We start from the raw sequence: 24,394 nt of genomic DNA, 5'->3' as shown, positions 1-24,394 counted from the left end.
GGAAAAACACAATGATTATCTGTGGTTCCATCCTTATGTAGCAAAGAAACGTTTTATAAATCTTTACTCCACTGGGAGGTATGAATAAATTAAATTTTGTAATGTTGTTTTTATTCATGATTAATATTTGATAAATTATTACCTTTAAATTTGATGGAGAAATAGTTATTTTTCCATGTAGTGTGATGATACTTTGTAGACATTAGTGATGATGTTATGTCATAATTTTTACTTTACTTTACTTTACTTTGCGCTTGCAGTAGCGCGCGCCAGCCTCTTGACTTGTGAAACAAGTGCGCCCATGCACAGTGGCGCGAAAGCACATGGTTAGGTGAAAAGGTGTCGTCTGAATAGATATCACCTATTTATCAGTATTTAAAGATTTAGAGCGAGAAGACTATTGTAGTGGAACAAAAGCTGGGGTGTAGATTTACAACCTACCAGGACGCGCGCCGAGTTGGACTCGTCGATATTTTACGAGTATCACCCATTAAAAGCTGGGCGTTTGTGGTGAGCACCATTGACCAAGCTTTTAAAACATTTAAGGATGGTGGAATAGTTCAAAAGATTCTTTACAATACTTGAGATTCCTATTTAGTACTAATATGGAGGCTGAGGAGCACACGTGACAGCTGAAACTACAATTAAATCTGACAAAAATTATGATAATTCAGCCAATTGTTCCTATTTAGCTCATAACACTGTCAATACGGATCTTCCAAAAGCTTTTGGGATTCAGAGCATTCTTAAAATTGTTATATAATTGTTATATAATAGAATGTTATATAATAGAATGTTTGTGTTCAACTTAATAAAGCCTTCATATTTGGTCTTTATTCATTTCCACATCAGAGCTGTGTTCAGCCTTCAATGTATATATCTTTTTTACCAACACAATAACCAAGACAACCAAGAGCATGATAATCACAGCTTGACCGAAATTACCACAAACCAATATCGTTTTCAACCGAATCGTCTCTCCTGGCTTTGCATCGGGTTCCACACACTTCAAACCATGTGTCTTTTCATTTTGGCACGTGATATTCAAAGTAGATCGGAAGTCAAACTCTTTGAAGCCGTACCCAGGTTTGCATCTGACTGAGATGTTGCTGCCCGGTAAGTATAGTGGTAGTTTACCTTCAACGTTTCCATTAGCAACCTTGAACTTATTTCTTCGACACAAGGCAAGGTGCTCTTCAGGGAACAGAAGTCTCAGGTTGCTTAAGCGGATATTTGAGGTCCCAGGGTAGACGTACCTATCCAGACTTGTTATTGAGAAGAAGCAATTGTTGTTGTTTTCTGAATCAATGGGATCTAACACGCTAGATAACTGGAATATTGTTCCTCTGATGATTTCAAAGAGCTGATTCACATTATCTTCTTGACAGAGAGTTAAAGAAGCGATTGATTTGGTGTTTTTAAATTGTGCTTCCACACAATACCTCAGAGAATCTGCTTGGAGGATTTTAAATCTGGTCTCATTTCCACTTTCTTTTTTCTCAAATAGCCATGAGATAGCTGATGTACAACCTTTCCAGTTTAACTCCATCGACTTTCCAAATCCTAAACACTGTCTATTGTCAATGTTTTTCATCAAAACTCCCTTTGAATCCTTATTTGTTGTTGTTGCGCTTTTGATTGTCCTGCACGGCACTGAAGGACTTTCCTCAAAATTCATCAAGCAGTCCATGTTTCCTAGAACATCAAAAGATGAATGATTTACTTGAGATGACGAATCATGAAGGGGAAAGCTGTTGTGAATGCTGCAACTTGATGTTGTTGAGTCAAAAGTAAATGAGCAGCAGGTTTTGTGATACCAACAGTACATCTTGCAAGCAGTCACACTTTCAGCAGAGACATTTGTGATCACCTCACCAAACGATAATTTGAGAGATACGTCAGCCGTGTAGAACTCGTAACAGTGATCCGAATTTGTTGTCAGGTTCTTAGAATTGCCGGATCTGGAGGCTCCAGCTTCATTGTGCTTTGGGTGTCTGTTTTGGGGCTCTTCTAATTGCCCAGACTTTATTAGAATCATCACAACAATTACCGTATAGAACATTTCCTCCTGAATGCAGTTATTAACCAAAACGTGCGCTATTAACTAATCAACATAATCATGCTCTGCTTGATTGGACCGTAAAAGAATTTCAATGAAACAAGAAATTTAATTTTAGCACATTTTTACAGAAAAAAAAGATGTTAAAACAATTCATAACATATAATGCCCATTTGGTGTATGACTTTTTGTCCTTGACTGCTTGTTTGGTTTTGGAAGGACAGGTAATTAACGGGGCAAGGAATGCGTGTGCCTGGAAGCTTTTGCACACACCGAAACGCTAGTTCATTTAAGTTTTTAGAGACAAGGCTCACATTAGGACTAGAAGAAAAATTGTTAGCAGACATTAGGGGTTCAGTTCATAGTTTTTACTATAGGTTGCAGTCTTGTTGTGACAAAAAGTCTACACTATAACATGCTTTAGTTTATATTGTGTAGTTCAAGGATATAAGATGCAGCTTCAAGGTGGATATTGGAGAGTTGGCGAGAGATTATGGCCTTTGTATCAATGGTTATAATAAGCTATAAATATCTTAAACTCTACAGTGCTAATTAAAAATGTCTTTATACTTCATTCTCAAATTAAATCTTAAAAATTCAAAAATATACATTCATTTTATTAAAACTTTCTCACACATACTTTACTCACAGGACAAGACTTGGAAAACAGTAGCCACACACAGCTCAACTAAATTCCCTTAGGCTAGTGTTTTCCAAGTCTTGTCTTGTGAGTAAAGTATGTGTGAGAAAATTGTAAATAAAATAAATCTACATATTTTTGTATCTTTGTATTTTTGAAATTCAGAATGAGACTGAAGTACCTTAGGGCCAACAAATTTGGGTCACAATTATAAATTTGGTTACTATAATTTTGGTTACCACAATTTTAGGCACAAATTTCGCAAATTTTTAGTCTACAACAATTTTAGTTTAATTTTTTGACTTTTCGAGACCATTTTCCATTTCATTTATTTGATTTTTCCATTATTAAGCTATTTTTTTTTCAATTTCGCATATAAAGTCATACTTTAAATAGTGAACTAAGTACAGACAACGGAACACATATATCAGAAATTTGCACACCGCGCGCCAAACGGTCACATGGACAAATTATCAACCTCGTGATCCTGTAACTTACACCATACACGCGTATTTTGGTAAGGAGGAATATTCTCGATCTGGGAACATTCCAACGGGGAGCCAATGTTACATACATTAGTTACATATCATAGCATACAATTTCTTATTACACGCAGTAGGGACCTGTTATGTGTACAGTTAGCGATATTTAACTGTTTATCATAAACATTATATGATAAAGAATGTAAGCTCAAAAAAATTTAATTCATATATGCTCCATTAAAATTTTGGTCAACTTCAAAATTAGTCGTCAAATAATTAAGTCACATGAAATTTGGTTTACAACAATTTTAGTCAAACATTTGACTAAATTTATGGTAGACTAAATTTGTCGTTCTTAAGGTATAATGAAATATTTAATTAGCATTGTAAAGTTTAGAATATTCAAATAAACTATTATAACCATTAATGCAAAGCCCATAATTTTTCGCCAGCCCACCAATAGATAATGTTCCCCTTCAAGTGGCATTTTATTTTCTTGATATGGACACGTTCATTGAAGTTTGAGGAAATTGGTAAATTTCTAAAACAGCGTTTTTGACGATAGTGGTTTAATTTTAACATATATTAATCTAGCGTGTTCATAAGTTCTGAACATTAGCCACGTGACCCATACTCCCATATGCACTGCTCAAAAATAAAATGTATTGCTTTTAGGCACTATTATGTAAAGAATGTCACATTTTTGTGACATTGTTTACCATAGCTGCCCAATTAGCATTTTTTGGTCTAAAATATAGTAGATTAGGTCAATCTAACAATTATGATACAATGTAGGCCTAAAGGGCAGTGATCGAACGGCTTTAAGGCAACATTTCGTAAACTTTGTCACACTCAGAATACGAGACCTCTTTTCTACTGTGAGGTGTCCTCAAAACCCTTTCAACTCATTATTTGATAGTTCTTCTGCCAATCATAGCCATGAAATATGTTGTTTTGAAAAGTTAACAAATACATGCACTTGGCTATTGGGAAATGATGTAAATTCTGTCACATTATATGGAATTTGAAATTCTGGGTGAATTTCCGAAATCATTTATATCTGATTTTGGTTTGGAAGGCGGGAAAACTCTATATATGAGGACGATACACGGATACAGTTGATTGAAGTATAGGGCAGTTGATGTAAACATCGTCACAAAATGATACGAAATCGTAAATGGACACGTTCATGTTGAAGTTTAAGGATATTGGTAAACCAAAAAATATAGCGTGTTCAGAAGTTCTGGACATTAGCCACGTGACCCATACTTCCATATACACGGCTCAGAAATACAATTTATTGTTTTTAGGCACTATAATGTAAAAAATGTCACATTTTTGTGACTGTGTTAACCATAGCTGCCCAATTAGCATTTTTTGGTTTAAAATATAGTAGATTAGGTCATTCTAACAATTTACAATTATGATACAACATTTGGCTAAAGGGCAGGGATCGAACGGTTTTAAGGCAATATTTCGTAAACTTTGTCACACTCAGAATACGATACCTCTTTTCTACTGTGAGGTGTCCTCAAAACCCTTTCAACTCATTATTTGATGGTTCTTCTACCAATCATAGCCCTAAAATATGTTGTTTTGAAAAGTTAGCAAATACATGCACTTATTGGGAAATGATGTAAATTCTGTCACATTATATGGAATTTAAAATTCTGGGTGAATTGCCGAAATCATTTATATCTGATTTTGGTTTGGAAGGCGGGAAAACTGTATATAAGGACGATGCACGGATAGAGCTGATTCAAGTTAAGGGCAGTTGATGTAAAAATTGTCACAATAATAATAAGGGCAGTTGATATGAAAAAAAAATCTATCTAACTAATGCAATGGCTGATGTGACGAAATTTACATTTCTTGACCCTATTTTGAAGAAAGATGCCTCGATTAGAATTCAATATTCTTCCAGGAATTATTAGTAGGTTATTATTCAGCAAATCAGAACTCAAGTTTAACAATTCTGAGTTTAATTTTACTAAGTTACCGAGATGTGACGAAATTTACTTTTCCTGCCCCAACAGTATAATTTCAATGTGATGAAAAATGGGCATGGGTTTCTATATTTCCTTATCTCTGAATTAATCATTTCAAACTATAATTAGGACTGTTGATGTGAAAGAAAGTGTATCTAAATTTTACATTAATGACGTATGTGACAAAATTTACATTTCTTGACCCTATTTTGAAGAACCATATCGCGATTAGAATTCAATATTCTTCCATGAATTATTAGTAGGTTATTATTCAGCAGATCATCATAACTCAAGTTTGACAATTCTGAGTTTAATTATACTAAGTTACCGAAATGTGACGAAATTCACTTTTTCTGCCCCAAAAGTATAATTTCAATGTGATGAAAAATGGGCATGGGTTTCTATATTTCCTTCATCTCTGAATTATTCATTTCAAACTATAATTAGGACTGTTGATGTGAAAGAAAATGTATCTAAATTTTACAATGACGTATGTGACGAAATTTACATTTCTTGACCCTATTTTGAAGAACCATACCCCGATTAGAATTCAATATTCTTCCAGGAATTATTGGTAGGTTATTTTTCAGCAAATCAGAACTCGAGTTGAACAATGCTGAGTTTAATATCACTAATTTACCGAAATGTGACGAAATTTACTTTTCCTGCCCCAACAGTATAATGTCAATGTGATGAAAAATGGGCATGGGTTTCTATATTTCCTGTATAAATCCATTCCAACTATAATAAGGGCAGTTGATATGAAAGAAAATCTATCTAACTAATGCAATGGCTGATGTGACGAAATTTACATTTCTTGCCCCTATTTTGAAGAATCATACCTCAATTAGTATATAATGTCACTTTATCACCATCACTATGTCGATAAATTAGTTATTTTGCCAACACGGAGCAAATAAAGTTGTAATATTTTTTTGTGACGAAATTTACAAATTTTTACCCTGTTCAGGTGTTGAAATTTATCCAATGTTAACATATCACTGCCATATAATAATTTATATGACCGGCGTATGGTTGAAATATTGTTAATTGATTCATAGTACGTAATATAGGGTGTTTAAGTTGGTATACTAATATTTACTCAATTTCACACATGTTGAGATATCATACAAATTTATGTGACTAAATTTACCTATTTCTGCCTTCTGTATTTGTATTTGCCTATAACAATGAAATATGTGAACAATTCCAAACACATTCAGCTCACAAAATAATGCTAGACTATTCGGCATTTCTTGTCAGGATGTCATAAACATCCCTCATATAAATTTCTTAAATGTGTGACGGAGTTTACATGGTGCTACCATTTAAGGAAAAAAGTCGCTAAATATGTAGATAATAGTCATATACAGCTATTCTATGAATTGGAAATTCGAAAATTTGGTCAAACACGGCAACAAGGGGTCCATATAAACTCCGTCACGTTTTTATAGTGTGACAAAGTTTACAACTCACTGCCGGCCGCATTTAAGCGATATCTTATCGTCTGATAAAGATATCGTTATGCGACAAAGTTTATCTAGAGGATGAAACGATTATCTTAGGGTTAGAGGGTTTATATAGTTTCATAGTGTGACACATTTTACATCATCGTGCCATTCAGTAAGGTCACTAATATTTACCAATATCCTCAAACTTCAATGAACGTGTCCATATACACAACATAAATTTAAGCATTATAATATAGTGTAGAGTTTCTGTCACAACAAGACTACAATTCCTAGTAACAACTAACAACATTTTATTTCTCAACAATTTGTATCTGGTCCAAGTAAGAGCCTTGTCTCCAAGTAAGAGCCTTGTCTCCAAGTAAAAGCCTTGTCTCCAATAACTCATCTGGACTAATGTTTCGGTGTGTGCAAAAGCTTTCAGGCCCGCACAATCCTTGCTCCGTTAGTTGCCTGTCCGTTTACAACCTAATTAGCAGTCAAGGACAGAAAGTCATACACCAAATGAGCATTATATTTTCATTGTTATAAATTAGCTGATTCTGTAAAATTTGCTAAAATCAAATTTCTTGTTTCATGGAATTTCTAGTTTCATTGAGTTATTTGTAATTATAAAATCTTTAACAGAAAACTGTGACATTAAATTATTTGTATTCTTATTGTATTGCTGTGAAATTTAATTCTATTTCTAATAATAATCGATCAAATAACCATGAATTATCAAGCTGAGACTGACTAGTTTGGATACTAAGTTTAGTAGTGATCCTAATTCTGTTTCTAGTTCTAAATGGAGACTATGTTGCAATAAAAAGTAATTCACAGTATCGACATTACTGATGCTCATAAATAACCTTCTAGAGGGTAACGCAATTTTTATATTTTTAATTCAATTAATTATTATATATATACGTATATATAATATATTATAGAAGTCAGCGTTACATATACTAATTGATACAATTATGGTACTGCAATATAAGTTGCTTAATGTGTGGCTGAATGACAAATAACTAATTAACAAGAAAAATAAACTTGATTGTATAATAATTAATTCGGCTGAACCAACACATAGTAAGGGCCACATCAACGTTGGGGCTGTCAAATACAAATAATAAAATGAAACCGTAGTAGTGTAATATAAATATGGTATTATAACTACAACTTTTCGTAGCTATATGTTAGTTTGGTCACCTGTATTACTGCCGTTTTCTCAGCAAAGGAAGTAAGTCACATCATCGCCATTTCGAGATATTACGACTTTTTTCCCCGATTAGTTTTCGAGATATTACGACTTTTTTTTTCCTCCGATTAGTTTTTGCCTAAGATCAAAATTAAACACGTTGGTCGTTGAGTTATCAATAAATAGTCAAATTTTATTTGTCATAAAAATTGAAGCTTTTTTTATCAAGACACTTATTTTACTTCGGTGTATTCCAACAGCCACATTGTTACACAAGTGCAACCAGCCAATTACAGAAAGCCGAAGGATTTATTTGGCCAGTGACGGTTAGGGTAGTGTGTACCAATTACCATACTTTCTTCCCCCGAGACTTTGCTGCAATGTGCAGCTCCTCATTTAACCCTCACACCCGATTTCTCGAGTATTCGGCTGAGTAGACCAGGGGCTGCATAGATCACTCAGGATCATTAGCTGACAAAGCTCACCCCATGACCAGGCAGACAGTGGGATTCGAACTCGCAACCTCACGATTTGCAACCTGGCCGTTATTTTTAGAATCAACCATTTTTATGCCAATTAATTAAGCTGATTTTTTATACTGCTTATAGCTTATACTTCCTTCCTTTTCTGAGAAAAATGTTGACTTACTTCCTTTTCTGACTAAAATACAACCGGCTTCTTGAAAGCCGGTTGTATTTTGCAGCAAATCAGATCGGGACACTGTTAGTAGGGTACCCTACGAAAGAAATAGAGACTTTTGGAGGTGTCGTCTGAATATTATATATACTATTTGTCTTGGTATTTAAAGACTTAGGGGGACAAAAGCTTGGCGTGAGCGGTGAGCACCAAGCTTTTAAAGCATTTAAGGATGGGAGAAAAGTTCAAAAGATTCGTTACAATACTTGAGATTCCCATTTAGTACTATAATATACTACGAAGGAAATAGAGTCATAGAGATATATCTTATTTAAAGCTTTAGAGGCTATTGTGAAACAAAAACTGTGCGTACAGTGAGAACGAACCTTTAAAAAAGATGCAAGAAATGGTAAAAACCGTTTAAAACGTTCAAAAGATTCGAACAAATAAGTTTGACGATATTCTTATTTAGTACTAATGTAGGGACAGGAGACGTGGCAGCTTGTAACTACGGTTACTTTAAATTTACTACACCGGGAGGATGTAGGAATGATGGATTTTCTGGATACCTTTTTTTTAAATCAAGAAAATTTAAGATATCACTCTAGTGCCTACTTATTCGACTTTTCTTATTGAACATCAGAGGGACGTTAGGGTCCTGTCATGGGGGTGCATGTTATATTGAAATGTATATTTTTTAAAGGAAATTTGCATTTTTAACAATTTGGCAACCAAATTTTTTAAAGACATAATTTTAAATTCCACTCCAAAACGTACGGTCAAAAAGACTAGATTACTAAAGCTTGCAAAAGCTGTAGTATCTCAGTAAAACTAAAAATAACTTGCAGCAGACCCATACGTATACCGGCATATCACGTTATAAAACATAATGTTAAAGATGCCTGGGATCACATTTTTCTCTAGGTGCAAAATGAATAATGTAGTTTTATTCGAATTTTCTAGAAAAGTATATTATATACAGGGGGGCCAAAAGTCAGTGTGCGAACGTTGGGTCTTATACCTCCACCGTGTTTTATATTTGAGAGTTGTTGCTTTGCAGATGGCTGTACTGTACCTACTTATTTGAGGATTCCATCGCCAAAATTTTAAAATTTTAAAACTTTATTGTTCTCTCTGAACATACTGGACGCCTAATTTCTTTAGAGACGGTAGTTGAGGCAAAACGGATTAGAAATGACACAAGCATTTTGTGTATATCGATAAAAAAATTTACTGGGTGATTATGTGACACCATGACACGACCCCCCCCCCTCCCCCCCCCCCCCCCCCTGTACTTTTCTTTAAGGTTTACAAGGTTTATACAAGGTTTACAAGGTTTACAAGGTTTACAAAGATAGATCTATAAATCGGCGTTGCTAAAATAAATCCAAATTCCGTAATCCAAATGTGAGAGAAAACCATTACCAAAATGTCGTGGTGTCACTGAGCTAAAGCCAGAGGCGAGTGCAAATCGATCAAGATAGAAGCTACCAAAAAGAGCGAGAAAAGCATGCAAACCCTAGCAGGAAAACAACAACAAAGTGAAATGTGAAAAATAAAGATGCTTGATGATATCATTGTGTGATTGTGTAGTCGACGATGTGATTGTGTTGAAGTGGAGTGCAAATGTCGAGTGCAGAATATGAAGGTGATGCGGCGGAAAGGTGATGTCTCGTACTGTATGAACTTTTTTGTTTTGTTCGGAATATAATGAATTTTTAAGAGAAGTGCAGTACTAGGGTCAGTTTCAGACAAATTGAGCATACATGATATCATTGCCATGCCTGAAGTGGTTTGTATATGGGCCATTGTTAGCCCCAAACGTTTTGGCCCCTCATTCCTGCCACTCATCATTGCCTACTATAAAGTATATACATTTTTCTAAGATCATAGATAAACTTACCCCGTCTCACTAATATCAACCAATATAATAATAATTTATATAATAATATGATTAAAGGAATATAAAATAAAACTTATTGTTTCACTGAGAACTTATTATATAAAGTTTGTCCTTTAGTGTGATGGAAACTCCTGAAGCAATTGTAGTAGCAATCTGTGTGGTAGTATTCGTGATGGTGTTACTCTGCACATGCATGTTGAAATCATCACTCATGGACAGACTACAAAAACGACTTGATACACCTTCGGACGGATCAGACAAAATACTACAAACCACTACCATGACTGTTCTTACTAAAGAAACTGTTTTGATTGACTAGTGACATTCGACTTATATTTGCATTATATTTCTACATTTTGTACTGTAATGTGTTTTGGTCAACGGATTTTCAATTTATTTGTTCTGACAATAAGTTGTTTTTGTCACCATAGATTTCTCCGGATATTTAGTTTCCAGTACCTCAATGGTGACTTGTGTCACTCACACTGTCCTCACTCAATGGTCACTGGCAGTGGTCGACCGGGGCCCCGGCCCCGGCCAAAATCACAACCCCCGGCCCTTCCCGGCCCCGGCCAAAATTTGGCAATTCGCCGGGGGTAAACCCCGGCCCCGGCCAAAAAATGTAACCCCGGCCCCGGCCAAAAACCATGCATTTGCCGGGAGCACAGCCGGGGATTTATGAAGGTCTATCAGCAGCCCCCCCGGTCTACTCACCGAATACCTCGAGAAATCGGGTGAGAGGTTAAATAGTGATAGCTAAGCACAATGCAGCAAAGCTCAAGTCCTCGGACAAGAAAAGATGGTACACACTACCTTAACCGTCCACTGCTGGCCAAAATGAGCTTCGGCTTCCTGTAATTGGATGGTTGCACTTAGTGTAACAATGTGGCTGTTGGAATACACGAAGTAAAATAAGTGGTCTAGATAAAAAAATAAACATCTCAATGGTATCTGTAGTTGCAAGAACATGCAATTGCATTTTCCACTGCAACTTCCAGTCGATTCTAACAAGTTGCGACTACCGCAGACAACACCTTCAAAGTTAAGACCCCATACTTCCTCTAAGATAGAACTTCCCGTCCCAGATACACTACGAATTAGCAGGTACCGTGACGGAAACTGCTACATTTGACCGAGACTACAAAGAACGATTTACCAACATAATCGTTCTATCGATGAACTGTTTCCTGGCCGTAAGTAGTTTGTTAAAAATTTTTCCGGGAGATATATCGTGCCTTCAAGCCTTCCTTAGTAGGTTCGTTTCCTGTAAGAAATCCTCCGAAATTAACATCACAGTGCCACAAATTTGTGCGTGACCGTTGTCCCGAGCAATTTTGACCTTCGTAACTAAACCTACTCGGGGATCTCCCCTCTCATGGAATGAGTTTATTAGCAAGGCCCCGCAACTCTTATCGGGAAGGTCCTATGTGGATAGCGTCAATAATTAAACGGTCAATTAACCGAATACACTAAACTAACGCATGCACCGGTATCTGCTAAGTACATATTTTTTGACTGCAATGTCCTGGCCACAATCCTCCTTACTATTATATCGGGCCACTGTGTTTGTAACTCTAGAGCATTCCCCTCTGAATACGCCCTGATTTGCGATACAATTGTATGGATCCAACCCGGACGCCTGTACAACACCACTTTCTAGTTTTAAAGAATGTCAGGAAAACACCCGTGTTGGGCCGGTCTGGGTGAAAATTACCGTGGAGGGTGTAAGGGGGGGGAGAGGGGGGGGGATATATACGAGTTGGTAGGGGGGGGGGCCTGCATCATTGTTTCCGTAGCCTCTGCTTAGGCAGATAGAGATTACAGGAAAGGAGGGCCCCACATATGTGCATGGAGAGGGCATTATGGCCCCGAGTAATACTGTTAGTCTGGAAGCTTATATAGTTTCCCTCTCAGTACGGAAGAATGGACGTGGGATAATCGGAGATTAGACATGGCCCATAACGTGGGGGGGGGGGGAGGGGTGGGGGGGGGGGATATTGCGGATGGTGGGGGTAGTGTGTCCCCATGGATCTCTTTTAATGTACATGTATTTCCTTGTACTGTCGGTTTGAATTCTCCTCCGGATCTTTCTTTCGCCCAGCAGTTAGCTCGACAGTCCGGCTTGTTACAATTCCAGCACGTTGTCTTGTAATCCGCCACCCGTCTCGCTCTCTATCGTGCACTGGTCCTGGGTCTTGACGAGTTTCTGCTATCTCCTTGGCAATTGTCCTATTTTACACCCAACCGAACCAAGATCTCGATCTGCTGCCATCCCCCGTAGGTCTCTGATAAAGTTAGCTTTCTTTTTTGGCTCCTCCCGATATATGATGCCTCAAAATGAGGGTCGTGACGGTTGGCTCGTCGGGGAATGGAGAAAATGCCGTTTTTTTTCATAATCGAAGAAACGGGAATATCTCTATCGTTCTCATTCATCATCATTCTCAACGCCTTCTAAAGAGAGTGGTTCTCTGGGTATGCCAGGAGAATTCACGTATCCTCAAATGCTCACACATAAGGCACGGAGCTGTCCTAAACAATTGGAGCTGCTGCATCCATAATTTTGCTCCTTACCTCCTCGTAAAAAAGAGCCAAAAGACAATTGTCTTCCGCCACTGGTTACATCCAAGTAAGGGGGTCTAGATACAATTCGGCGACTTCGCTGGCCCTCATCGAAAACGGTAGAGCGCCAAAGCACGAAGACTACTATAGATGACCGGAAGTGATACTGTACTCAGACGCCTGGTAGATCACACTTTTAGAGGGGAGGGATGAGAATTATTGATGTTGACATCAAGGCAGATAAGCGTTGTGTGGACGACAGTTAAGCAGTTTCGTGTATAGACATATGATTTTAAGTGCTGAAAGCTTCCGTTGCCATAGAAGGCTGCTTGTAGAGGCGCACAAAAAAGCTCAGGATCTTTTTTATCTCCCTATCACTCAGCTTGACTGCCCTCAATAACCGAATAGGTTTTATCGTCCCGTCCACCCTTTGGAGCAAATGCTCATTCAGGTAATGGACTCATCAATCTGGTTATTCTCACGTATAGAGAAATCTCTTCTCCTCACAAAACATGGAAAAATCTTCTCCTTTTTCAAACCTCTTCATTTTAGCTGCTCGGGAATAATTTTGCATTCAAAATTTCCCTTATCCGCGTCTGATCATTCCTCGCTCTCGTTTTCCTCCAAATCCGAATCGCCCACTTCGAACACCTCTTTTATTAATTCTTTTTCTCCTGCACTTTGAGCTCTTCCAGTGCGGAACGATTTTCTCCCCTCGTTTCAGCTTGATATTTCTCAACTCTTTCTTCGCTTTCAGCCGCTGCTTGCAACCTTTTCCTTCCCTTGACACTGCCACAAGTCCATCTATGCTCAGTTCACCTTTCGAGGGGATATTTACAAATGAGAATCAAATCAGGCTCCATTGATAAAAGCTCTTTTTTCCTTAATTTTGTTCAGCAAGGTGACAAGAGGGAAAATACTTCAATTTGAATAAACCGTAAGAATGTAATTCCCAATTCCTCAGTGTTCCCTTCAAATACCACGTCAAAATAATTCGAATAGCCCTAGTTTTCTTTAACTGTAAACATTAGCTGTAAACGTCTGCTGTAACAAACAAAAAATTGTCCTGCCATCCAACATGCCCCCACTTAAATAAACCTTAGATAGTATAAACACATCTCCCACTCGTATTTAAAAAATAGCAATCCCTAAACAATTCCCAAACTATCCTTCCTATAGCACAACAGAGGTGTAAATTGAAACTCTCTGATAACCGAAACAAGATGTTAAAAATAAACTTTTATTGTTTCCCTAAAACTCTCTGCTGCCCTAACAATATCTATAAACTATCCACCTATAGCCAAAACAGAGTTGTCAAACTGAAACTCTTTGATAACCAACACAGAGATGTTAAAAAATAAACTTTCTGTTTCCCTCCCTAAAACTCTCTTGCACTACCCTGCGTAACTAAATGTACGTACACTAATAAATGCCCTAAAATACTACGGTAAAATACTGTTAAAATGATCTAGTACTAAAACTGCTAAAACAGTATATCACATATTCTCATAGGAGATTCTAACTTGGGCCGATAACATTACGAAGCGGCAAAGGTAAACTTGGTGAATCGACCCCTTGCCTCAGATCTTGGGCACCTACAATTAGACTCACTAGACCCACTATCAATTCACATCATACCGTAATGTTTGTGCTAAAGGTGGGCACTAATGACCATAAAACAAAATTAAAACGACCAAAAGGTCAAATACTTTATAAGCAATAAATATATATTCATATGCCATACTTCCCACAAAATCCACCACGACAAAACCGTAGAATTTGTATGTTTAATAGATTATTGCTTAAGAATTATGCCCAGTGTGACCTAAAGATAACCTAGTTGAAGGTTTTATCAAGTTCCTATACAAGCGAAACAAATCTTTTAGATTATATCTTGCAAGATACTGATGTTGGAGATGAACTTCCATAAATCCCCCTTCCAAAATAAAAAGGCACCAGCACCCCCTTGTTTGTCCTATTAAAACGCTGCATCTTTCAATTTAAATCTAGGTAAACTAAATTATCAAGCAGTAGGTATATTCAACCGCACTCAAGGTGGCCCACCAAACCCTGTTATAGATAAATGACGTCCATCAATCAAACGAGAAATATGCACTGCTGCAACAAAAACGTCCTTATTTGTCAAGGATACTTGGAATGTCAAAAATAGTCCGCCCAAATCTTACACAAATTAAGCTTCAAAAAACTTCAAAATTTAGCCAAGGAGGCTCTGGACACTTATGCACCAACTGGCATCATATTAGTGTCATGATCTAACCAATCCCTTTAAGGAACTCATAGGACTTAACAAAGATGTCCTGATGATAAGTTTCTACTTCAGAAGACTTCTAGGAGTCTTTTGACGGTATTAACCAAGCATCCACAATTTTGGAAACCTGAAAGAGGTTACATACAAAAACTTTAATCAGTACCCTGAAAAGGTCCCTAATAACTCTGATTTTAGCACAATGTTTCTACAATATAGATGGAAATCTATCCACCTTTGACTCCTTTTCTGAGAAATTAGCAAGCAAAAAACTTACCTACACTCAGCTATTGCACTTGCTGAAACAAATGTTAATCAAAACAAAGGTGATCTTACAAATTAAAGCATCTACTCACTACTCGCATGTCTATAAATGATAAAATTCCAAATAGAAACAAAAGGAACAGGTGTCCCTGTTTATATATCCTGTTCCTCAATGCAACCACCATAAACGGACAAGCTTTAATCAGTACAAAAAAAATCATAAAAAAAACCTTGAAATCACTCTTTGTTTACTGTCTAATAAGGGACTGAAAAATAATGTTGGGTGGTTTATGATCACCCCAAAGGGGACTGCGGGAGGAAGAGTTTTCCTCAATGATTGACTACACCCTGAAGTCCACTCTTTCCCCAAAGACATAAAATCTATAATTTTGGGAGACTACAACTTTGACCTTCTAAAGAGAACAAATCCCACAACTCAAAACTTTGAAAATTGTTTCTTACATTGGGATTCTTTTTCCGCTCATCTCATTACCACTCACTCCACAAACATTCCCAACATTCCTGCATAGACAATATACTCACCAAACCGACATTGAAACTCGTCACGATGTCTGGGTAATTGATGAAATGAATTCCCACCACAAACCAATCATACCATGTACAACCTTTGCATGCCTAAGAACGTACATCTTCAGAGACAAAACGCTACTCCAACACTACAGCTTCTCCAAGAAAAATGTTGCTACTTTAATTACAGACCCTTGAATCCAAAAGAAGAATCATGGCAAACAGTACCAACTTAAACCTTCGTTAACAACTTCACATCATACAATTGACTCTAACTGCAAACTATAAACCCAAAGTCTCCAAAAGAAATCCAATTAACAATCCTTGGATGACAGATGGAATTTCAGAAGCTATAACAACTAAAATAGGAGCTGTAAGATGACTGGATAGCCTCGAAAAAATTCAAAAGAAATTTTTTTATTGTTTTAAAACACAAAAGGATCCCATATGAAATATTGATCTCCACACAAAATTTTCAAACAAACGTCGATGTCTAAAAGGTATAAAAAGTCAAAAAAAGAAATATTACTGTACTAAGATATGATCGAAGGAGACAGCAAAAAGACTTGGGAAGTTATCCTGAATTAAGAGGAAAATGCAAAAAAAACCATAAAGCTCAATTTCTGTGTCGACGGAGTATGCATCACAGAACGTAGACTCATAGCCAACAAAATTTATGAGCTACTTTGCCACAAATAGCAACGAAATTGAATGAACAAGTTGATGTGAATGAAAATTGAGCCACATCCTTCATTTGTTTGAATTTTTAACCAAAAACTAAACACCAAAATCCGGATTTAACTTAACAGACTGCACTGAGAGTGAAATATCTCAGATCATTTCGAGCTACAAATGGCAAAGCTAGAGATTTCCCCCATTAGTTGTTATTAAAAAGGCCTCACACATTCTCACCCAGTGCTTTCTCATACAATACAACAAACAACCTTATGTCATCAGATGCTTTCCCGCCATCCTTAAGAATAGGTAAAATAAAGCACCCATCTACAAAAAAGATAACGAAGAACACTTTACAAAATTATCGTCCAATTACCACTCCTCTCCCAATTTTCGGTAAAATTTTTTGAAAGTTGTATCTACTCACGGCTTTAGTGGTTTTCTCTCGAGTCAGGGAATACTGCACGATAGCCATTATGGGTCCGAAAGGGGTCATTCCAAAGCATCACATGCAACTCAACTACTCTATTCACCACATTCAGCAGTTACCAAAGCCGTAATCATGTTTTAGGAAGCTTTTATCGACCTAAGTAAAGCATTTGAATACGATAATCACTCAATACTTCTCAAAAAATTAAACACCTACGGATCAGAGGAACGGCACAACAAACTCCTGGAAAGTTATCTTCCGACCGTAAACAATATGTAGGTGTGCTCAATGAAATATCTGATACTCTAACATGTCTTTTTGGAGTGCCCCAAGGGAGCTTCTTAGGGCCCCCGCCCCCACCCCCCTTCTGTTCATAATTTACATAAACGATCTTTACAAACTCTGAAAAGAATCTAATTTGTTCTATTTCTGATGACACAAATATCCTTCGTCCGCTGCAAAAAGTAAAAACAAGCATAACAAAAAAGCCAATGAAGTCCTAAAATTCCGTACAACCCGGCTACATCTTGCCACTAAACTCACATAAACACTGGCAAGAGCATGTTTTACCTTGAATTCTCAACACTCCCTCGATCCAACAAAGATAAGATACACCCTCTGATCAAGAAATCAATATCAATGGCAAACCCCATGGAGGAGAGTACATGACACTAAATTCATAGGTGTAACAAATCGATGAAGACCTAAACTCTGGCACGCAACATAGAAGGCAAATAGCAAAAAAACTAGCCAGCTTCAGTGGCATGCTAAATAGAATTAAAAGATAACATTCCCCATCACTCCAGAAAAGATCTATAATCACACCACTGTATGAAAGCTATCTTGCATATGGTATAACATTGGGGAAGGGCATCTACAAAAAACTTGAACCTCTGTACAAAGCACAAAAAGTGTGCCCGCATAATGTTTGGATATAAAGAAGCATACTTGGATAAATTTACAACTAGTGCACGATGCAGACCCTACGGGGAGTACAAAATCCTGGGCAAGGAATTCTACAAAAAAGGAGCAACACAACCCCTCATTCAACACTCATGAATCATGAATTGTTGCATAAATCAGTACTTCAACCAATGTATTAATGACATCTACAAGTCCTTTGAAAAATATTAAGAACCCCTTTTATCACTATACTCCCTCTATTGAACCAGCTGGCAGAGACTTGGCAAAGAGACACAATTCCTCACACAAACCATCAGACAGCTACATATACAGAGCAGGACAATAAGGAATACAGTACGACAAAATCTCAGCAAACAAAATTCACCTGTTTAGAGCCCAATCACCTCAAATCATCCATAAAAATTCCCATCACTCACACTCAAAGAGGGTAAAGGAGAACCAAATGACTGGAAACTTAGCTATAAACAGCCGTTCGACACAATTCAAAAACTTTATAAAAGTGACCTTGCCCAAATTACTTAAGCTAGAAAAAGCGGTAATATCTAAGCAAAATATAACTTGCAGCAGCCCCATACCTTTGTCATGAACATAATATCCGAAACTACCTCTGTGACACAATTCTTTCTCTGGGTGCAAAAATTAAATATTATAAATATAAATAATAGGTTTTTTTAGTTTTATAGAAAATTTCAAAGTTCTATAGAAATTTATTATAATAAGATTATAAACATTTTTATTTTGTGTGTTTAGTGTTTATTCATTTTTATACTATTTTTAGAAAGATTTTTATAGAATGTTTAAAAGTGCAGTATGGTCATTTTTCAGACGAATTAAGCATAAATGACATCCCTGTCCATGTCTGAAGTGGTTTGGTAAATGGGCCCATTATAAGCCCCAAGCGTTTTGGTCCCTCATTCCTGGCCACTCAGCAATGCCTACTGTAAGTAGAAAATTTATCTAAAGAAAATAGAGAACCTGCACCTTGACTCCACTAAATCAACCACTTACCATAATTAAAAAACTAACAACCAAAATAAGTTTTTAAATAATTAGAACAATCACCAAAAAATTTCCTCAAGTTTTACTTCTAGCTAACAATTTCGTGGTTTAAAGCTCTATTTTATCTATGATTAAAGGAAAACTGTAAAATAATACTTTTCGTTTCATTGAAAACTTTTTCCGTTTCATTGGAATTTAAAGCATAACTAGTCGAAAGAATTTTAAAACGAGAATTTAAATACAGTGCAAACTAAACTGGGCTTGCTGCTCAGTATTTTTTTAGTCTCTTCGAATACCATCCCAGTCAAATAGACCCTCATAGGGGCCTTATATTGGAATACAACCCAATAAGTACTACTTACAAACACCAAAAGCGATAAATCAACATTTCAAGATACCCAGTATAAGGAGGCAAAATAATATACTCAAACGGTAATAACAAACTTATTCTATGCTAAACTAAAAATTAAAACTACCTCTTCAGTCTGCTGCCATTTTTCCTACGCAACCGACATCTTAAATATCTTCACAACATTGGGAACCGTATTCATTATAAATTGTCAGTTGAATTCAGGCTGCTGTATCCATGGTTGTTATTGTAGATGGAATTTGGGTGAGATGTGACTCGACAACAAATATGCAAGCCAAAAACGATTATAATACGTAAAAGGGTACATTCCTGTTGTTGTTCTAAAAAACTTTGGTAGAACCAACTTGATTACACAACAGTATAAAAACGGAACAAATACAACTAATCTTCACATATTACCTTGTCAATACGCCCGTTAAATAACCTTAAAAGTTGAAAATCAAAAAGTTGCACACGTGGGGACACGCCCAAATTGGTGGAAAATTGCTAAAATCATTGAAATTACTTTGGAGTCCCGTTGTAATGTAATTTCTTATTGAAATCTTTCGAAACTTCGCATGCTTATCAAACTATAAATAAAAAACCAATATGCAAAAATTTACGGTGATTCAATATTGGATGCGCACGCAACGTCCACTCAAAGTTTGGACGTGCGAAAGGTGAGAATTTTGCTCATTCGTGATTTCGATTAGATTCTGCTTTCCCACGACAGTTAGATGGCATTATACATGAATTTAATGGAAACTTGAATGAGTAAAAAGTGGTATTTTCAGTTGGTGATCGACAGATATGCTTATCTAAACACAAGAAATGTTTTCAAAGGTAAAATTTCGAAGTCGTTGAAATTACCTTCTTATTAATGAAGTTATCAGTTCAACATTTTGACTTTGTCAAGGACCCTGAAATTAATCAAAAAGAGATGATATTTGACCAAAACCCAGAATTGGGTAGAGAGGACCGCTGCCAGTGTCTCTCTTTCCCAAACAAAAGTAAATGATATTAATTTGAATGACCGTCCGTAAATGCAAAATGATACCGAGAATGAGATCGGTCACTCGCTTTTACCATTCATTTACAATCGTAATAGATTAAGAAGAACTACCCGAAGGCAGCTGTACTCGGCAATAACGATTCAATAAACATCAGCTAATTGCATTTACGGACGGTCATTCAAATTAAGATCATTTACTTTTGTTTGGGAAAGAGAGACACTGGCAGCGGTCCTCTCTACCCAATTCTGGGTTTTGGTCAAATTTTACAACAAGATCAGGTTCATGGTAGCACTTTACTTCAAGTAAAAATGTGTTAACATAGTTCAAAAGAATGTGCAACAAGCCTCTCTCACCTGGTAGATCTTTAGGATTGATGAACTCTGTTGCTCCAAACTCCCTTGCAGCTTTCTCCTTCTCTGGGTTCAGATCAATAGCAATGAGTTTAGTTGCCCCAGCAGCTTTACATCCCATCAGCACTGCTAACCCAACAGCTCCCATTCCCCAAACAGCACAGGTACTTCCTAGTATAAGAAAAACATCAGATTGCAGGTTGGAAATAAAATGTATGAGAGTCAACTTGTTTTGCAAGTGCATTAGAACGATATGTAAATCGTAACTTGTAAATACATTTAATGGAAACTCAATAAAACTTAGTATGTACTGAAATTATGAGGGGGCTTTTATCGGATTCCAATATTGAACAAAAATATGGCAAAAAGGAGATGTTTGCAAAATGTCTCACCAGGTTGAACCTTTGCTGTGTTGAGTGCAGCACCGTAACCAGTTGAAATTCCACATCCCAGAAGACAGATAGCTTCTGTACTAGCTGCTGGGTTAACCTTAGCACAACTTATCTCTGCTACAACGCAGTACTCAGCAAATGTGCTAGTACCCATGAAGTGGAACAGCTCTTTTCCTTTGCACCTCAATCTAGAGGTCCCATCAGGCATGAGACCTTTACCTGAATTAGAGGGATGTGAAATTTATATACCGAAAAAATCAAAGATAATTGTAGTCCACTTGGAGAAAGATGAGTTTGTGGTCTGTGTGGAGCATTCTAGCGGTCTGCACGTACATGCAAAAGCGATCAAAACAAAATTGAATCACATAGAAATAAAAATGCAGACATTACCCTGAGTATTTCGGATCTTCGAGCAGACGTTAGTGTCCTTCCTCACGCAGTACTCACACTCGTAACACTGGGGGATGTAACAAGGGATGACTTTGTCACCAGGCGCAACAGAGGTAACACCCTCACCCACACTTTCAACGATTCCTGCTCCCTCGTGTCCCAGCACAACTGGGAAGAGACCCTCTGGATCGGATCCACCCAGGGTGTATGCATCAGTGTGACAGACACCTGTTCAGAAAGGGGCCAGCAATTAAGTGATGTAATTGAAAACCTATTTGATCAATAAAAGTAGAAGGAAATAGCAGAGTTAATCGAAACCAGATTATGTCAGAGCCTAGATAAATTAGGGGGTGTGAGAGTCTCATCAGAGAAGAAAAGCTTCGTTAGCAAAAGGATTTCTCCCATATCACACAATGGCTTTTCTGTTCCGACTTTTCCAAATCAATCCACAAACTCACCCGTGAACTCTATCTTGATCCTCACTTCTCCAGCTTTTGGTGGATGTACTTCGATCTCTTCCATCGCCAGGGGTTCTTTGGCAGCCCAGGCTACAGCAGCCCTGCATTTTATGACTTGGCCTGCAGTGGACATACTAATCTGAAGAGTGAGCAATAAGTAAAATAAATGGATAAGTAACTTTTTCAGGGGAATGCACAATACACATCGCCAACCAGCTATAATTGTACAGTATAAAGTATGGAAAGTATGGAAACATAATTAAATGAAGGATTTCATTGTAAATACAATAAATTAAATCAAGTGATGCAATTGGCAGAGCACAATCGTAAATTCAGTTATAATTCAAGTTAAGAACAATGTGGTACAATGTGATACTCCTGTTTCCTCCTAATTTCCCGATGGATTGCGTGGAAATCATTAACACTTCATCACAGCAGATCACATATAATTATAGTGTGAGCTTAACCTCTGAGAACATTTGAAACATATTGAAACATTTAACAATAATTAAGGAGAAAAATGTATCCCACCGAGTTGAGTAGTATCTCATACATCAAACTATATTTTGAGAATATGTTTCGTTAAAAATCTACAGCTCTCAATTTTAATTATTAGCTCATGATTCTTATTATGTTACATGATGAAATTCAGGTACCAATCTGTCATTCAGTTAATTAAGGCGTTTTAATTGTTTCAAGCACAATTAAATGTTTTGACACAAAGAATCACTAAACAATTGTGTCCATAACCCTGCTACGTAACATTTCAGCAATGGCCAATTGGCTGACTATAAGGTCATGGCCTGAACAAACAATTTTTTTAAATAGTCAAGTTTTGATTGAAATAAATTTTCGTGCACATACAGAATGAATGGTTAATAATTTAATATATATGTAGACCAAGCTCTGTGCACGGGATGCTTCCTGGAAGAATCCAGTTCTTTTAGCGGGGCACCCTACCTAAAGCCAAATTGAGATATAATAATCATATTCCTAGAGAAATAATCAGAAATCGAATACCAATCAAATAATATGATATATAGGAGTAGTAACCATATTTACTATGCAAAATGCCCCAACCACATAGTGTAAATTTATATAGAATTCAAATTCCATATCATCATTAAACCTCAATACCTAGTCAATATAATAGCCCAAGCAAAATTAAATAACTTCTTATATACCTTACTGTCATACTACAAATTAATTAAACATTTGAAATCTGTTGACCAGAGAATAAATTTCTAAGCCTAATGCAAGTGAAATAATTTAGATGCAATAATGAATGCCTAATGTGAGTATCATTTGTCAATGTCCTTGTAAAAAAGTCTGTACAAGAGATATGAGTAACTAATATAGAAGAAAAATGAGTAACTAATATAGAAGAAAAAACAGGAAGTTGTCGTCTGTTGTAAAATAAATAAAATATCTAGAATATAAATTAGAATATAAAATAACATTCAGTCAATGTGTCGTCAATAAACTGTACAATTATCAAATGTTAAAACTGGGTGATACAGTCACCAAAAAAAATACTAAGTATGATAAGTTAATAAATTAAATGTGGTCTATAAAACTACCACTAAGTATAATAGGTCAATAAATTAAAAGTGGTTTATAAAACTACCACTGTGGGAACCCCTTCTCCAGTTAAAACATGTCAGTCATGTGCAAAATCAATCAGAATGGTAAGGTGGTAAAAAAGGGAATATCTTTTCGATACATCAATTATATATGCCTCAGATTTAAAAGAATTAGAAGTTACTTAGTTATCGGCGACTATGATTGCAGTGTAAAATTTGTCATATGAATTGTCGACGGTATAATTAGGGTCTGTTGTGGTGGTGGTGATGGGCTAGGCGTCTAAGGGTCCCTCAAGCAAGGTCTTCTTAGCAAACGCCAGGATTTCTATCGGGTTGGTGGTTAGTATGTCCAAGTTTAAGTCAGATTTTCCGAAGATTTCTTCTCTCGTCCTGATCGTTACAGGGCACCGAATCCAGTGTGGTACCGTTTCTTCTTCTTCTCCGCAACGGGGACAAGTTGCACTCTTTGTAGAGTCGATCCTATTTTTGTAGTGGGACAGGTGAAGGCAATGGCCTGCTCTGAGTTGTGCTAGCAGCGCTCCGTCTTTCCTGCTCTCTATTTTACTGTCCGCTCTTTTTCTGTTGTATCCCTTGTAAGTCTGGGAGACCAGGTGGTGTTGGGGGTCGCTATCCTTGATGTGAGCCTTTGCTACTGCTCTGGCAACTCCGTATGAGATTGTAGACTGTCCTTGGCCCAGGTCCGGGAGTTGTGCTGCTTCCTTTGCTGCTTTGTCAGCGTATTCGTTCCCAGGAATGTTGGAGTGGCCGGGAATCCAGTGCAGGTACGTTGTCCCATGGAGTGATTCCAGAGTTTTCCTGATATCCTGTGTGTCTGGGTTCAGGCTATCGATGCTAGT

The 24,394-nt window shown here is 36.9% G+C and overlaps 2 protein-coding genes across 2 annotated transcripts in view; one reads left to right on the top strand and one right to left on the bottom strand.

Moving 5' to 3' along the window:
• LOC134822761 (alcohol dehydrogenase class-3-like) overlaps nt 1–23,728 on the top strand; it is a 101,002-nt gene extending 77,274 nt beyond the window's left edge. Inside the window, exon 8 of the mRNA XM_063834007.1 lies at nt 22,788–23,728. The gene's annotated coding sequence lies outside the window, so the exon portion shown is untranslated. The remainder of the gene's footprint in view (nt 1–22,787) is intronic.
• LOC134823156 (alcohol dehydrogenase class-3-like) overlaps nt 13,503–24,394 on the bottom strand; it is a 55,633-nt gene continuing 44,741 nt past the window's right edge. Inside the window, exons 2-6 of the mRNA XM_063834504.1 lie at nt 21,955–22,095; nt 21,497–21,724; nt 21,107–21,325; nt 20,718–20,885; nt 13,503–13,735 (exon numbers count right to left, since the gene is read on the bottom strand). Coding sequence (XP_063690574.1) covers nt 13,503–13,735; nt 20,718–20,885; nt 21,107–21,325; nt 21,497–21,724; nt 21,955–22,087 — 981 coding nt within the window. The 5' untranslated portion in view covers nt 22,088–22,095. The remainder of the gene's footprint in view (nt 13,736–20,717; nt 20,886–21,106; nt 21,326–21,496; nt 21,725–21,954; nt 22,096–24,394) is intronic.

Source organism: Bolinopsis microptera, chromosome 11, assembly GCF_026151205.1.
Source record: "Bolinopsis microptera isolate Bmic1 chromosome 11, MBARI_Bmic_1.0, whole genome shotgun sequence".
NCBI lineage: Eukaryota > Metazoa > Ctenophora > Tentaculata > Lobata > Bolinopsidae > Bolinopsis > Bolinopsis microptera.
This window is presented reverse-complemented; position numbering and strand designations above follow the sequence as displayed.